The 13,599-nt window shown below is 47.6% G+C and overlaps 2 protein-coding genes across 3 annotated transcripts in view; one reads left to right on the top strand and one right to left on the bottom strand.

Annotated features, from left to right (window-relative positions):
- Positions 1-3,265, bottom strand: part of MTRR (5-methyltetrahydrofolate-homocysteine methyltransferase reductase) — a 32,556-nt gene extending 29,291 nt beyond the window's left edge. The window contains exons 1-2 of one of the 2 annotated variants that reach the window (XM_047862746.1): positions 3,207-3,265; positions 1,293-1,457 (exon numbers count right to left, since the gene is read on the bottom strand). In XM_047862746.1, coding sequence (XP_047718702.1) covers positions 1,293-1,421 — 129 coding nt within the window. In that variant the 5' untranslated portion in view covers positions 1,422-1,457; positions 3,207-3,265. Of the gene's footprint in view, positions 1-1,292; positions 1,458-3,206 lie in introns of those variants that run through there. The other variant, XM_047862756.1, reaches the window with a different exon arrangement.
- An 87-nt stretch (positions 3,266-3,352) lies between these two features.
- Positions 3,353-13,388, top strand: FASTKD3 (FAST kinase domains 3). The gene is made up of 7 exons (XM_047867868.1): positions 3,353-3,456; positions 4,368-5,838; positions 6,939-7,024; positions 9,538-9,712; positions 10,884-10,953; positions 11,937-12,051; positions 13,097-13,388. The coding sequence occupies exons 2-7, from the start codon at positions 4,401-4,403 to the stop codon at positions 13,193-13,195; spliced, it is 1,983 nt and encodes a 660-aa protein (XP_047723824.1). The 5' UTR covers positions 3,353-3,456; positions 4,368-4,400; the 3' UTR covers positions 13,196-13,388.
- The last annotated feature ends 211 nt before the right edge of the window (positions 13,389-13,599 follow it).

The following is a 13,599-nucleotide window of genomic DNA, read 5'->3' on the forward strand; positions in this document are numbered from 1 at the left end:
CAAGTAGCCGCTGATTTGGGTGGTGAGGCGACCCTAGGGGCCAAATCCGGGCCAGTTACACGGTGCGGACAACTCTGTTTTTGTTCCTATTCTATCATGTGGCATCCGCTACGCCAACTCTGAAGTAACCACAGGATTACAGAACCTGCTGATTGGCGGTGTCCTCTAGGATGCTCCCTGCTGGCTCACCTTGGCCCTCACACACGAAGGAACCAGGTGGCTCTCCTATGAGCAGAGTTTATAATTCAAGTGTGCTGCCGACAGTCTAGTCTTCTGAACCAGAGATGTGGGAAAGGACAGAGGAGCTTATGAACTTGAGTGTACCGGCAGGGTAACTTTTAAAATACTAAACTAAATTTGACTCATGAGTGGCTGGTACATCATCTTGTGCTGGTATAAAAAGCTGTTAGTTGCTATGAACCGGACTGTATAAAACAGTAAAACTGCAGGACTCAATCCCACAAACTGAGAGAAGAATATACGTGTGTTATGATCTCACATAACCTAAAGTATGAACTTCTGCAGACACTGAACGTAAAAATAAGCAGTCCTTGACCTAAAGAAGCCAAATCTTCTCTAGATCCTTCCACTTCGGCTTTAAATTTTATTCCACAGAACAATTACATGGTCCTTGGGGCGCCTGGGCGGCTCAGTCGGTTGAGCATCCAACTTCAGCTCAGGTCACGATCTCGCTGTTAGTGAGTTCGAGTCCCGCAGAGGCTCTGCGCTGACAGCTCGAAGCCTGGAGCTGCTTCGGATTCTGTGTGTGTGTGTCTCTCTCTCTGCCCTCCCCCGCTCCACACACCTCCCCACCGCCACTGGCTTTGTGCATGAGCCCATGACTTGCTCTTTCCCAAAAATAAATAAACTTGAAAAAAATTCCATGGCCCTTCATTTGCAGGAACTCTGACATGAATGCCAAGTCTTTATTTTGAGACATGGGATTTGTGAGTTGGAAAGCACACACGTGCACGCAAACACGTCTCATTTGTTGGCAAAGCCACCCCAAGAACCAAGAAAACCAAGGCAAGCATTACGACTTCTGCTTACGGTTAATAGTTACTTGCTTCGATTTGGGGGACAGTTTAGTCTAATTCAAACATACACTTATATGCTTAAAAAAAATGGCAGAAATCTTACAACACAGTTGATAAAATAAATTTCTGAATGTGGTGGGGGAGAAAAGGATTATGTTGGCATTCAGCACCTTGCTTTGCTGTTTAACATTCCCTCCCAACCAAAATACTGCAGGCACAAAACACAGGATAAAAACCACATGAGTAACCACTTACCTTATCTGACTCACTGATACAGTGAAGATCTGCAGAAAATCCATGCACAAATGCTTTTTCACAGATCTCCTCTGCTATGGCTTTTGCTTGTCCCTGCTGCGTAGCATAGAGCAGCAAAAACCTCCTCATCACTTTGAGGCATATGCTTCACCTGTAACAATTACACTGAAAAAAAAAAGAACAAAAACAAAAAAAGGGGATTTTCTTTTTAATTAAGTAGTACACCACAGGCATTAATTCTCCCTCACAATCTTTTTTTAAGTCTCCACCAATATCCACACATACGAAAGAGATTTCTCTAGATCTGTTAGCATTAACTCAGTGAGTCTTAAAAAGAGAGAATTCATTTAACCACGAGTAAAGCTTGAAGTTCAAGGCTCGGAAATCAGTTTCTGGGGTCAGGCTACTTGGGCTTGAATCCAGGGTCCATCATTCAAAAAGAGAGAACTTCAGGCAAGCTTTTCAACTGATCTGTGCCTCAGCTCCCTCACCCTTACAATGGGGACAATTGTACCCACCTGACAAAGACGTGCTAGCTGCAAAGACGTGAACAACAGCTGAGACACGGCACTGTTCACTAAGTCTTAGATATTTTTATTTAAAAAAAATGTAAAGGGTCGCCTAGGTGGCTCAGTCGGTTAAGTATCTGACTTCAGCTCAGGTCACGATCTCACCGTGCCCAAGGTTGGGCTCTGTGCTGATGGCTCGGAGCCTGGAGCCCCCGTTTCAGATTCTGTCTCCCTCTCTGTCTCTGCCGTGCTCTCTCAAAAATAAACAAACGTTAAAAAAAAATTAAAAATAAAATTCCAATGAAAGTTGAGGATTCTGTTCCTACATGATCCTAATGCCGAATAAACTGATCAAAGTACTGAAGTTAATCTACATACTCTGCTTTATGGTTTAATTCAATATCAAACATATGTGGGTGCACAGGTAGATACACTTACATATGTACAAAGAGAAAATATTTCCAATCCACTCAAGCTAGTTTATATGTTTTCCTGGAAAAGGAAACCAAGAGTACAATAAGGAACACTCACAGGCTCATCCAGTATCTAAAACTGGGGAATTGTTAACTTGTGGGGACAGATGTCACCAAATCAAATCTTGGCTCTTCCAGAATGAACCATCAGCAGGTTTATGCTCCTCTGACCAGTTACATCCAAGGATAAATTAAGCCACGAAAGACATGAAAAGAATTGGGTTAGATAACATGTCTAGAATCGTGGGCTGTTTAGAATCATGGAATGTCCATAGGGAACATAGCCTGGTACAGAGCAGGTGCTCGATACATTGAACGAATGAACGCATAAGTACTGTAAGGATAATACACATTTGGACTCGGTGAGAATTGTGGGAATGCAGCGAGAGAGATGGAAATTGTCACCGCTTATCACTATAGCTTGGGCCCTCGAGCACTTCCTAGGCGCCAGGCACAGCCCCAGGCGCTGCAGGGGATGAACCTCTCGGGTTCACCAACACTTATAAAGCAGGTGCCGCGGCCCCGCGTTTCTCAGAGGCGGATCCCCGGCAACCACAGGCGCAGCAGCAGCAAGGGAGCCAGACCCCGCCTGCCGCCCGGGGCTGTGCTCCAAACATTCTCGAGTCCCCTCGCCCCCAGCCTAGAGAACAGAGACGCCCACGGGAGGGACCCACGCCGTGGGTCAACGCCGCCACGTGGGGCCGGCTCCCGGAAGGCGGCCGCAGTCCCCCGAGCACCGGCCTCCGGGCAGCCCGCCTTCCGCTCTCTGCCCTGCGGGGCCGAGCTCCTGACCGACCCGCGAGCGCCCAGCCCGGCCGGGGGAGGGACGTGGGGGCGCAGAAGCCGCTGCCCTTGCCCACCCTGGGGCGCGTCCCCCAGGCTCGAGCAGGACGGGTTGCTCACTTAGGAAACAGCCACCGCCAGGCGCTCACCTAAGGGTGACCGGCCGGAGACCCACGGGGAGAGCGGGCGCCTGCGCACTCTTGTCAGCGCCGGGGACCAATGAGCTCGGGAAGGAACTGTGCCAGTCACAGCGCTCCGGATGCGGGGCGTGGCCTCCCTCCCCGCGCATGCGCCCGCTGTCCGGCGCTTGGGAAGGCGCGTACGGAGGCCCACGAGGCTCCAGGGTCCTCGCCGCTGCACGACCTCCCGCGGTGTGAGCGCAGTAGATGTCCCAGCGTGGTAGGTGTGCCGGCCCGGCGTGCATGGGCCCGCGGCATAGCTGAGCTGTCGGTACTGCCCGGGCCCCTCCGCTGCTCTCCAGCCGCCGCCGCCTCCCTCCCGGTGCTTTATCGAAGGTCCCTAGACGTCGGGTTTGGGGCGCCCGGCGCGTGGGTTCCTTTCATGCCAAGGAGGACCGGGTCCCCGGGGCGCCCCGTCCCCTCTGGCGCGCGCACTCCTGTTCCCAAATCTCACACAGGGTGTTTAGATCTGGACGGACCGCCCACCTTCTTCCTTTACACGCCCGCCTCCTTTATCTTCTTTTAAATCCTACATTTTCCCTCTTTGCCAAGCTAGATCCTTTTCTTCCTTACCACTGGCCGGGTCTTTACTCCGAGCAGAAACCAACGCCTCAGGGCTTCTTAAACGTGGTTTTGACCTTTGCTTTGCGTGGACCTATACGAATTTTGGCCATTTTAACCCGTTGCTCCTTTTGAGTCAGTTTAACCAAACGCAGTGCCTTCCGTCGACCCAACACGTAACATGTAGGAGGCGTGTTTCGCATCTGGACTGCCCGAGGGGAATCCCAGCACCGCCGCTTACTGTGTCCAGCTTGGAAGCTGGACAGAAAACCGAGGGCATCAGTTTCCTCGACTATAAAATGACACCAGAAGTACTTCATTCACTGAGCTGAGGGCTAAGCTCTAGGGGGCACAACAGTGCATAGAAACCATAGCGATTATCATCCTTGGGTGCCAGCCACGTTTCTAAGCTGTGGGATGCTGCGACTGATCTCGGGGTGCTTGTGTTTCAGTGGGAAACTTTTGTGTGTCGTTTCTTATGAGTACTCATCCTCAGTTTCAGAAGCATTCGTGTTGTTGAGCGAGTCACGTTCTCAGTATGTTTGACCGTGTTTTCTTTATTTTCTTTAGTTAGAAGTCAAGAGGAGTTGAGAATCTGATGGCATGGCTTTGATTACCTTGCGGAGGAACCTTTACCATTTATCCGATTTTCGGATACATGGAGCGCTGGCCGCTCTGAAAAATCACCCCGTAAACCATGTTCGCAAGACGGTCAAGGGGCATCTGTGTCCGTGGTTCCCTTCACTACAACCCGAGCCTTGCAGGGTCAGGTTCCATCATGCCTGTTGTAAAAAGTTCCACTCGGAAAACGGAGACGCCCTGCATCCACTTGGTGAGCCAGTGGTCTCTCAAGCGCATGATTGGGCTGGGCCTGAACAAAATCCTGAAAGCCTGGATGAACAGATGTTTTACAGGAGACTCAACGACTTGGATTCCTCAGAAGACGTGTTACATTTTATAGGCACGCTGCAACCTTTGCCTGACAGCCTGGCAGCAGGAGCCTTGCAACGGATCTGTGAAGTGGAAAAAAAAGATGGCAGTCACAGGCTGCCAAAAGGAATACTAGAGAACGGTGTCTTTCAGGCTTTATGCGTTCGGTTTGAGCAGGAATCCCCGAGTCTGTCGGACGCTGCTTTGGTGACTGCTTTGCAAGCTCTGAGTCTGTTGTACGTGGGCCCTCAGAGTAACCTGTTACTAAACCTGGTGGCAGAAAGCCGCCATCGTGTCAACAGAGGTGGCCTGGAAGTCCGCAGTCTCTGTATCCTTGGGGAAAGTCTGATTAGACTGCAGGGTCCAGGCGGTGAGACACTAGAACTGATTATATATCAACTGCAAGGGGAAAAATTGGAAACATTTGCCCCTGAGGATATTGTGGCCCTTTATAGAATACTGCAGGCATGTGCTGAAAAAGTGGACCGACACCAAGCGTTTCTAAACAAGATAAACAGCTTTTCCCTGTCGGTCGTTTCCAACTTGAGTCCTACGCTGATGAGTCAAATGCTCACTGCCCTAGTGGCTCTTGATCAAACTCAAGCACTTCCTCTGGTTATAAAATTGGGAAAATACGCTGTGAGGCATATCCCTCATTTTACTCATGAAGAGCTCAGAAAAGTCCTGGAGGCTTTCATATACTTTGGGCACAATGACCGATTTTTTACAACAGCCCTGGAGCGACATGTGGCCTCACTGTGTCTCACTTTGGATCCTGAGGTCATCAGCACAGTCATGGAGTACTGCGGTAGGAAACAGATTCTTTCAAAACCCATCTTCGATGCGGTGGCGGAAACTTTTGTTGGCCAGTCAGAGAAATTTTCACCTCGTCAGGTTTCCGAGTTAATTGAACCGTTTGGAAAACTCAATTATTTGCCACCGAACGCCTCTGCTTTATTCAGAAAGCTAGAAAACCTGTTACTCACTCGTTTCGATTGTTTTCCACCCAAAACGTTATTGAAAATTCTCCATTCGTGTTCACTCATCGAATGCCATCCGGTCAACTTTATGGCAAAAATATTCAGCCCTTATTTTCTTCAGCAGCTGCAAGGTGAGTTGGTTATAACTTGGAGAGTGGAAAAATTAACCCTTGAATGCGTGCGTGATGTGTTCAAGTCGCACATCTACCTCTTAGCCTGAGCCGTGCGGTGCCTTTGATTTCTCTTCCATAATAACCTAAAGAAGACATGTGAAGTTTCAGATGCCAGTGTAAATACGGAGTTAAAGAATGATGGAGCACTGCACAGAGAAAACCATTCCGGGTGCACAGACTGCTGAACTGAGTCTCGCGGGGACATGGTGTGGCATCGGTGATAGTCATGCCAATATGTCAGAAGCCACAACAGCAACTGTAGACTCCCCTGTTCAGAAAGGGTGTGGGTCATCTTCAAGGCCACCCAAATAACGTCAGATGTCTGTCTCCACTGCTAAAGGAAATTCTCACTAATTTTAACATATCTGTTGACTTTTCATTATAGCTTGAATTCCTCAGAAGTTCAAATGAGATAGCATTGGGGTACCTGGGGAGCTCATTCAGTTGAGCATCCGACTGTTAACTTCGGCTGAGGTCATGATCTCACGGTTTGTGAGTTCGAACCCCGCATCGGGCTCTGTGCTGACAGCTCAGAGCCTAGAGCCTGCTTTGGATTCTGTGTCTCCCCCTCTCTGCCCCTCCCCTTCTCATGCTCTCTCTCTTTTTCTCAAATAAAACTTAAAACAAAAAAGTTTAAATGAGATGGCATTTGATGGCAAGCCAGAAGGCATGGTTAACTCTGACAAGTTCTTCCCCGAGTGCCATTTATTTTATTTATTTAAAAAAAAATTGTTTAATGTTTATTCCTGAGACAGAGAGAGACAGAGCATGAGTCGGCCAGGGGCAGAGAGAGAGGGAGGCACAGAATCCGAAGCAGGCTCCAGGCTCCGAGCCGTCAGCACAGAGCCCGATGCAGACTCGAACCCACAGACCGTGAGATCATGACCCGAGCCGACCCGACGTCGGACGCTCAATGGACTGAGCCACCCAGACGCCCCTCCCAAGTGCCATTTAATAGTACATTACTTCCAGAGTGATTAGTGTACATCGTCCATTTGTGATGTTCCTTCACAAACCAAATTCAAACTTACCTACAACTGGAATGCTTCTTGTTTCAGGGGAAGAATCGTCCGTGGACAGACTGAGCCTCGCACAGCTGACCCAACTGTTCCTAACCTCAGTGCTAGAATGCCCTTTCTATAAGGTAAAAGCAGGAGTCCTCTTAACCTTATTTCCCTGTGGGGGCAGCTTTCTTTTGTGTCTCCCTCCCCATCTTTTAAGTTTTTCCTCTTTTGATCTGTCTCCGTAACCTCATCAGAAAGCAGAGCTTTCATTCACTCCAACTTACTTTCCCACTAGGTAGCCTTCTCTTTGATAAATTGGCCCCGTACCTGTTCTCTTGTGTTGGAAGTACCCATTTCCAGTTGCGTAAGGTTTCTTGGAAGGTTCTGTGGGGTGCTGCCGGCACATGAGTCAGAGCGTCCTGGATGCGCTCTGAGGGCCTTGAAGGGCTTGCACTCCCCACAGCTGTTAGATAGTGAATGTGAATCCCTCGTTCGGTTAGGCCTGAGCAAATCCTAAACTGTGTCAAGTACATTTCTACGCCAAGGCAGAAGTTTCACTCTCACCTGATAGGTGGAGTTGGTGCTTCCTGTCTAGTACCCCAGAGATTTGTTCTTGTAACTTAATCCAGCACCTTGGTTAAGATCACACATGGCCTCTCCAGACTTGCTCATCCCTCCCTTGACTGAATCACATTTAAGACTAGCTCATTTTCAGGGCGCCTGGGTGGCTCAGTCGGTTGAGCATCCGACTCTTGATTTTGGTTCAGGTCATGATCTCCCAGTTTGTGAGTTTGAGCCCCACATTATCGGGCTCTGCGCTGACAGCGTGAAACCTGCTTGGGATTCTCTCTCTCCACCCCACTACTGCTCATGAGCACAGGCTCTCTCTCTCTCAAACTAAACATTAAAAAACAACAACAACAACAAAAAGCTCATTTCAGATTAAGAAGGAAGAATAGAAAGGCACTCCTATTTTCTTCTTTAAAACAGCTTCAACAGGGACTCCTGGCTGGCTCAGTCAGTAGAGCATAGGACTCTTGATCTCAGGGTTGTGAGTTCAAGCCCCATGTTGGGCGTGGACCCTACTTAAAAAAACAAAACAGCTTTAACGGTAGTAAGGCACAGAAAAGTAAATGCTACTTACCTCAGCTTCCTTCCATCCCTGAAGGAGTGGTGTTAGCAGTTTTATGTACAAAGGTGCACAAATACATGAACACTCCTGTTTCTCTCTTTCCTTGGAACGGGGCTCTTCCGAGGACAGTTGGCTCTAATATGCCCAGTCTACCATGGACGTTCCTCGAGGGCAATGCATGAAGATTAAGTGCATTCTTTTTGTTTTTCAATCTAGAGACTAGACTGTGGACTAGATTCTGGACTACTGGCAGATGTGTTTCCCCTGATAGTTGGAGATGTCCCTTTACCTATCGTTTCTGTTGCCGAGCGTGGTTAGTCCCTTGAATCATTGTCATTTGACTCCGTGGAAAAGTACCGTGTCACATGTTTAAATTGCATCTTGAGCTGAGCCTATTTTCACAATGCTTATTGGTCGATTTGCTGTGAATTACCTCATTATCTCCTGACTCAGATTCCTATTGGTTGTCTTTTTTCTTTCTCTTTTTTTTTTTTTTTTTTTTGTCCTAGAACACATTGTGAGATAGAGATATTAGCGCCTATGTATGTCGCACATACTCGGTCCTAGTTTTTGTTCTTCATTTGGGGGAGGGGGGCTTGTAGCTTAATATTGTTTATGATCTCTGTTTGGTCTACAGAAATTTTCAAGCTGTCTATAGTCAAATGTATCCATCTTTTATGGTTTCTGGGTTTCCTCTCTCTAGAGTATTTTACCATTCCTAAGGTAATACACATATTTTACTAAATTTTTAAAAATGCTCCTTTCCCTTACTGAATTTATAGCACTTTAACCCACCTGGAATTTATGGCAGTCCTCAACATGTGCTAGAACTTTAACTTGGTTGTTTTCTGGATGGATTACCGGCTGTACCATTTATTACGTAGCTCTCCTTCTCCTGGTAAATTGAAATGTCACCCTTATCACATTGTCCTCTGTTAAAAACATGAGTGTCCTTAAGGCCCTTAAAGCAATTCTAAGAGTTCCAAAGAGATATTTCTTGAGCTGCAAGAGCACTGTTGTTTCCTCCCTTCCTCCCTCCCTCTCTTCCTTCCTTTCTTTCTTTCTATGACCACGGACTACTTTTAAAACACATTTAGGAGCGCCTGGGTGGCTCAGTTGGTTAAGCGTCCCACTTCGGCTAAGGTCATGATCTCATGGTTCATGAGTTCGAGCCCGCATCGGGCTCTGTTCTGACAGTTCGGAGCCTGGAGCCTGCTTTGGATTCTGTGTCTCCCTCTCTCTCTCTGCCCCTCCTCCCTCATGCTCTGTCTCTGTCTCTCAAAAATAAATAAATGTTAAAAAAAAAAACCCACACATTTAAAAGATCTATCGAACCATTGGATTTGAGCTATCGCAAGAATATTTTTCTGTTGTCATTTTGAGGAAGGTATTTGTCCTTAATCTGGAAAAGTATCCTGCTTAAAGAGTAATATTGATCAGACTTATTCGCAGGTAACCTTGTTTTATTTTCTGGTTTTGGATCATATCTTCCTTTCTCATGTTTAAACATACAATTTTCAGGGTCGGAAACTTCTTCCTAAATATCAAGTGAGGTCATTTCTTACTCCGTGCTGTTCTCTGGAGACGCCTATGGATTTTCAGCTTTACAGATCTGTGAGGATTGGACTGATTGACCTTCTGGGCGCAAGAATGTATTTTGCTTCAAAAGTGTTAACGCCCTATTGTTATACAATAGGTAAGTACTTGGGAGTCTCCTTTACCAGGCTCGGCTTGCTGTCCTCTTTGGGAATATGCAGGACTTCGCAGCCACTGGAAGGTCAGGAAATATAAAACGGAGTTGGCCCTTCCCCGAAGGCAAATTGGAACCGTGGGTGAGCAGTAGGGCCGTGGAGTCCAGATGCGTGGGGGGAGTCCCACCTGTTAGCCACGTGGTAGGAGAATGTCTTTGGGCAGAGTAATCTTTTTCCGCTTGCTCCTTTTCTGTAAAATGAGAGTACGAAGAATAGTGACCCAGACTTGCTTAAGCACTAAGTGAGTGATACCCAGAGCATAGCAAGTGCTGGGTAATCATTAGCCAGTATAATTGCTGTGCCACTCTAGGTCAGTGCTGTCCGAGGCCCTAGCCAGGAGTACCTGTGACTACTTAAATTTACGTTAGTTAAAGTTTAAAAACCATCCAGAGTTCAGCTCCTTGGTTGCCCTGGCCACATGTCAAGGGCTCAGAACCACAGGTGGCTGGTGGCAGCCGTGCTGGAACAGCCAAGGCGCAAACGTGATCACGGCGGAAAGTTCTGTTGGGTGGGGCTGACGGGAGAGTTCACGTCCTTCTGCCCTTAACAGTGTTTTAAATGAATGACTCCAAGAAAATCAGCTCCGAGGAGGTAGTGTTTTATAGGCTTCAGGACGTCGTAGCTCACTTCCCTCCTCCTTTAGGGGCTCTTTTCACAAAGAGAATAGCAGGACATCAGAGGGGAGGAAGTGGGGGTCTGCCGTGCCCAGCGACCACAGAGTGGGGTGCAGGAGGCTTTGCCCACCCTGGAGACTCTGGGAGACTCCGTGATGAAAGTGGCGACTTGTATAGGCCACAGTCTGGCTTTGCTTCCTGTCTGGGGTGAAGGGGTCCCAATACTCACCTCAAGGAGAGAGAGGAAGTACGTGCAGTTCTTATCACACCTGACACCTTGATTTAGTGGCTGAGCCTTCTGAAATTAAGGCTGACTTGGTTGATGGTAGAGCTGGTTACGTTAAAATTCTCACCGTGGTCTGGTGTGGTCATTTCTTTGCAGCCTCCAGCACAGCTGGTAAATTGCAGTGTGGGAGAATTCAGAACAGAAGGAGGAGGAGGAAAGGAACGTAGTGTTTGTGAGGGTATCACACGGAGAATGTTTCCTTTCTTCTCTCACCAGATGTGGAAATTAAATTAGACGAAGAAGGATTAGTATTGCCATTTACGATTGACGAAGATGTGCATAAAAGGTAAAGAAAGCTGATGCGGTTTTTATGTTACAAAACTTGTCGGGATTAATAATCGATGGTGGTTTTTTTTTTGATGTTCATTATTTTTGACAGAGAGACAGGGCTTGAGCAGGGGAGGGGCAGAGAGAGAGGGAGACACAGAATCGGAAGCAGGCTCCAGGCTCTGAGCGGTCAGCACAGAGCCCGACGCGGGCTCAGACCCACCGCGTATCATGAACTGAGCCAAAGTCGGACACTCAGCCAACTGAGCCACCCAGGCGCCCCTCGATGGTATTTTCTTTTTTTTTTTTTTTAATTTTTTTTTTCAACGTTTATTTATTTTTGGGACAGAGAGAGACAGAGCATGAACGTGGGAGGGGCAGAGAGAGAAGGAGACACAGAATCGGAAACAGGCTCCAGGTTCTGAGCCATCAGCCCAGAGCCTGACGCGGGGCTCGAACTCACGGACCGCGAGATCGTGACCTGGCTGAAGTCGGACGCTTAACCGACTGCGCCACCCAGGCGCCCCGGTATTTTCTTAAGAAGGTGGGAAAACAGGAGTGGCTCAGTGGGTTAAGCATCCGACTCTTGATTTTGGCTCAGGTCATGATCTCACACTTCCTGGGTTCAAGCCCCACACTGAGCTCTTTGCTGTCAGTGCAGAGCCTACTTGGGACTGTCTCTCTCTCTCCCTCTCTCTCTGTCCCGCCCCCCCCCTCCCAATAAATAAATAAAGCATTAAAAACATGATGGGAAAATAGACATGTTTCTAGAAGTAAAGACACTACTGAACAGCATCCCAATTTTGGAAATTCCTTGTAACAGAAACATTAATATTAATAAGATTGCTTTCTCAGCAAATTAAAGAATGGCACACTCATGATTTATTTGAAAATAACATTGACACACAGGAATAGCCGAATCCCAAATAAACTCTTTCCACGAAAAATGTATAAATATTTTGGATTGTTTTAAGAACTAAGTTTCTCCATCCGCTTTTTCAGGTTAGCACTATGCATTGATGATCCAAAAAGATTTTCTCTGAATAGCAGACACTTACTGGGAAAGGAAGCTATTAAACAGAGACACCTGCGCCTGCTTGGTTATCAGGTTGTTCAGGTAGGAATTCACCTGTTTTCTTCTCCCGAAAAGCAACTTCTAATTTAGATGTGTTTTCTCCAGAGGGCTAGGTGGTCTGCCAGCCCAGTGGACCATGCATCTTACATCTAGTTTAAAGGCCAACTTTGAGCATTATTTTCCCAGTTAAAAAAAAAAAAAAAATCCCTGTATTTATATTTTGAAATACAGAATATTCAGACCCACAGTTTTCTCAAGTGCAGTATCCGTATACCCTTTCTAAGCTATACTAACCTCTGCTTCTAGGATTACTGAATTATTAGAGCACCTGTTTTGCTTTAATGTCCCTCTGATTGAATGAATAGAAATAGCCGAGATGACCCCGTTAAAACCAGGATCATCATCGTACTTTTAAGCTTCAGCCCTTATTTGTGTTTGTCTTGTCGATCTCTTAGCGAGGCGGTCTGTGCGGAGTCAGCAGCGAATGTTCATGGAGCTTCCCGGACTGTGTGTTCCCGGTCTGCTGGTCTGCTCTCTGCTGTCCCGTCTGCTTACTTTTTTCCACTCCATAGTTTACCTACATCCCCAGATTAACGCTCCTGAAACTGACATGCCTGTGTGTGTTGAGAAACCTTTACTGTTCCTTTACTGCTTACAAGATGAAGTGGAAACCCATCTGCATCTGGGCATCCAAGACCCCCCACGGTCGGCCCGTGCTCAGCGGTCTCTTTCGCACCCCTGCCCCCCTCCGCTCTCTTGCCTCTCTCCGTTTGGCCCCGCTGCTTCCCTCAGAGGACTGGTCTCAACACTCTGCGCATCCAAATTCTGGCTCGGGCTCCCCTTCCGCCCTGACCCGAAATGTGAGCCTCTCTCCACGCGAGACGCCCGTTCTCTCTGCATGTTCTGCGGCTCGTTTGCTGAGTCGCACTGGGTGCCGGGCACCCTCGCAAGCACTGGGGAGACCCGCCGAGCAGCCCTGAGCTCTGCCCTCCAGGAGCCGTGGCAGAGGGTTCGAGGGACCGAAACACCAGGGTGACTTCAGAACATGACGGATTGTGTGATGTATTCTATTTCCCTCCCTTTACAGATCCCCTATTATGAGATTGAGATGCTAAAATCAAGAGTTGAATTGGTGGAATATTTGCAGAGAAAACTATTTCCTCACAACGTGGGCGTTCGTTGGTAACAAGAAGGAATACTGGCCTCAGGACTCGGTGAACCAACTTGTGTTTTCTTGGGACTCGGTACAAAGAAGGATGTAAAAGGATGGAGGTTGTGAGTTGGCCGTGATCCGGAAAGGGTCTGTGGTTTTCCTTATACCGTGTATACGCTTACCAGTGGTAAATTTAAAATAAATTTTTATTTTTATTTTTATTTAATACTAGTGTTATACTTTTATACACAAAGCAATTGATCAAGTACAATAAAGAAATGTAATGAGGGGCGCCTGGGTGGCTCAGTCGGTTAAGCGTCCGACTTCAGCTCAAGTCACGATCTCACGGTCCGTGGGTTCGAGCCCCGCATCAGGCTCTGGGCTGATGGCTCAGAGCCTGCTTCGGATTCGGTGTCTCCCTCTCTCTCTGCCCCTCC

Source organism: Prionailurus viverrinus, chromosome A1 (assembly GCF_022837055.1).
Source record: "Prionailurus viverrinus isolate Anna chromosome A1, UM_Priviv_1.0, whole genome shotgun sequence".
Taxonomy (NCBI): Eukaryota; Metazoa; Chordata; class Mammalia; order Carnivora; family Felidae; genus Prionailurus; species Prionailurus viverrinus.

Coding starts and splice junctions, on each gene's coding strand:
- FASTKD3 (XM_047867868.1), top strand. CDS start 4,401: ATGGCTTTGATTACCTTGCGGAGGAACCTTTACCATTTATCCGATTTT. Junction 5,839..6,938: donor TTTTCTTCAGCAGCTGCAAG/GTGAGTTGGTTA, acceptor TTCTTGTTTCAG/GGGAAGAATCGTCCGTGGAC. Junction 10,954..11,936: donor GACGAAGATGTGCATAAAAG/GTAAAGAAAGCT, acceptor CCGCTTTTTCAG/GTTAGCACTATGCATTGATG.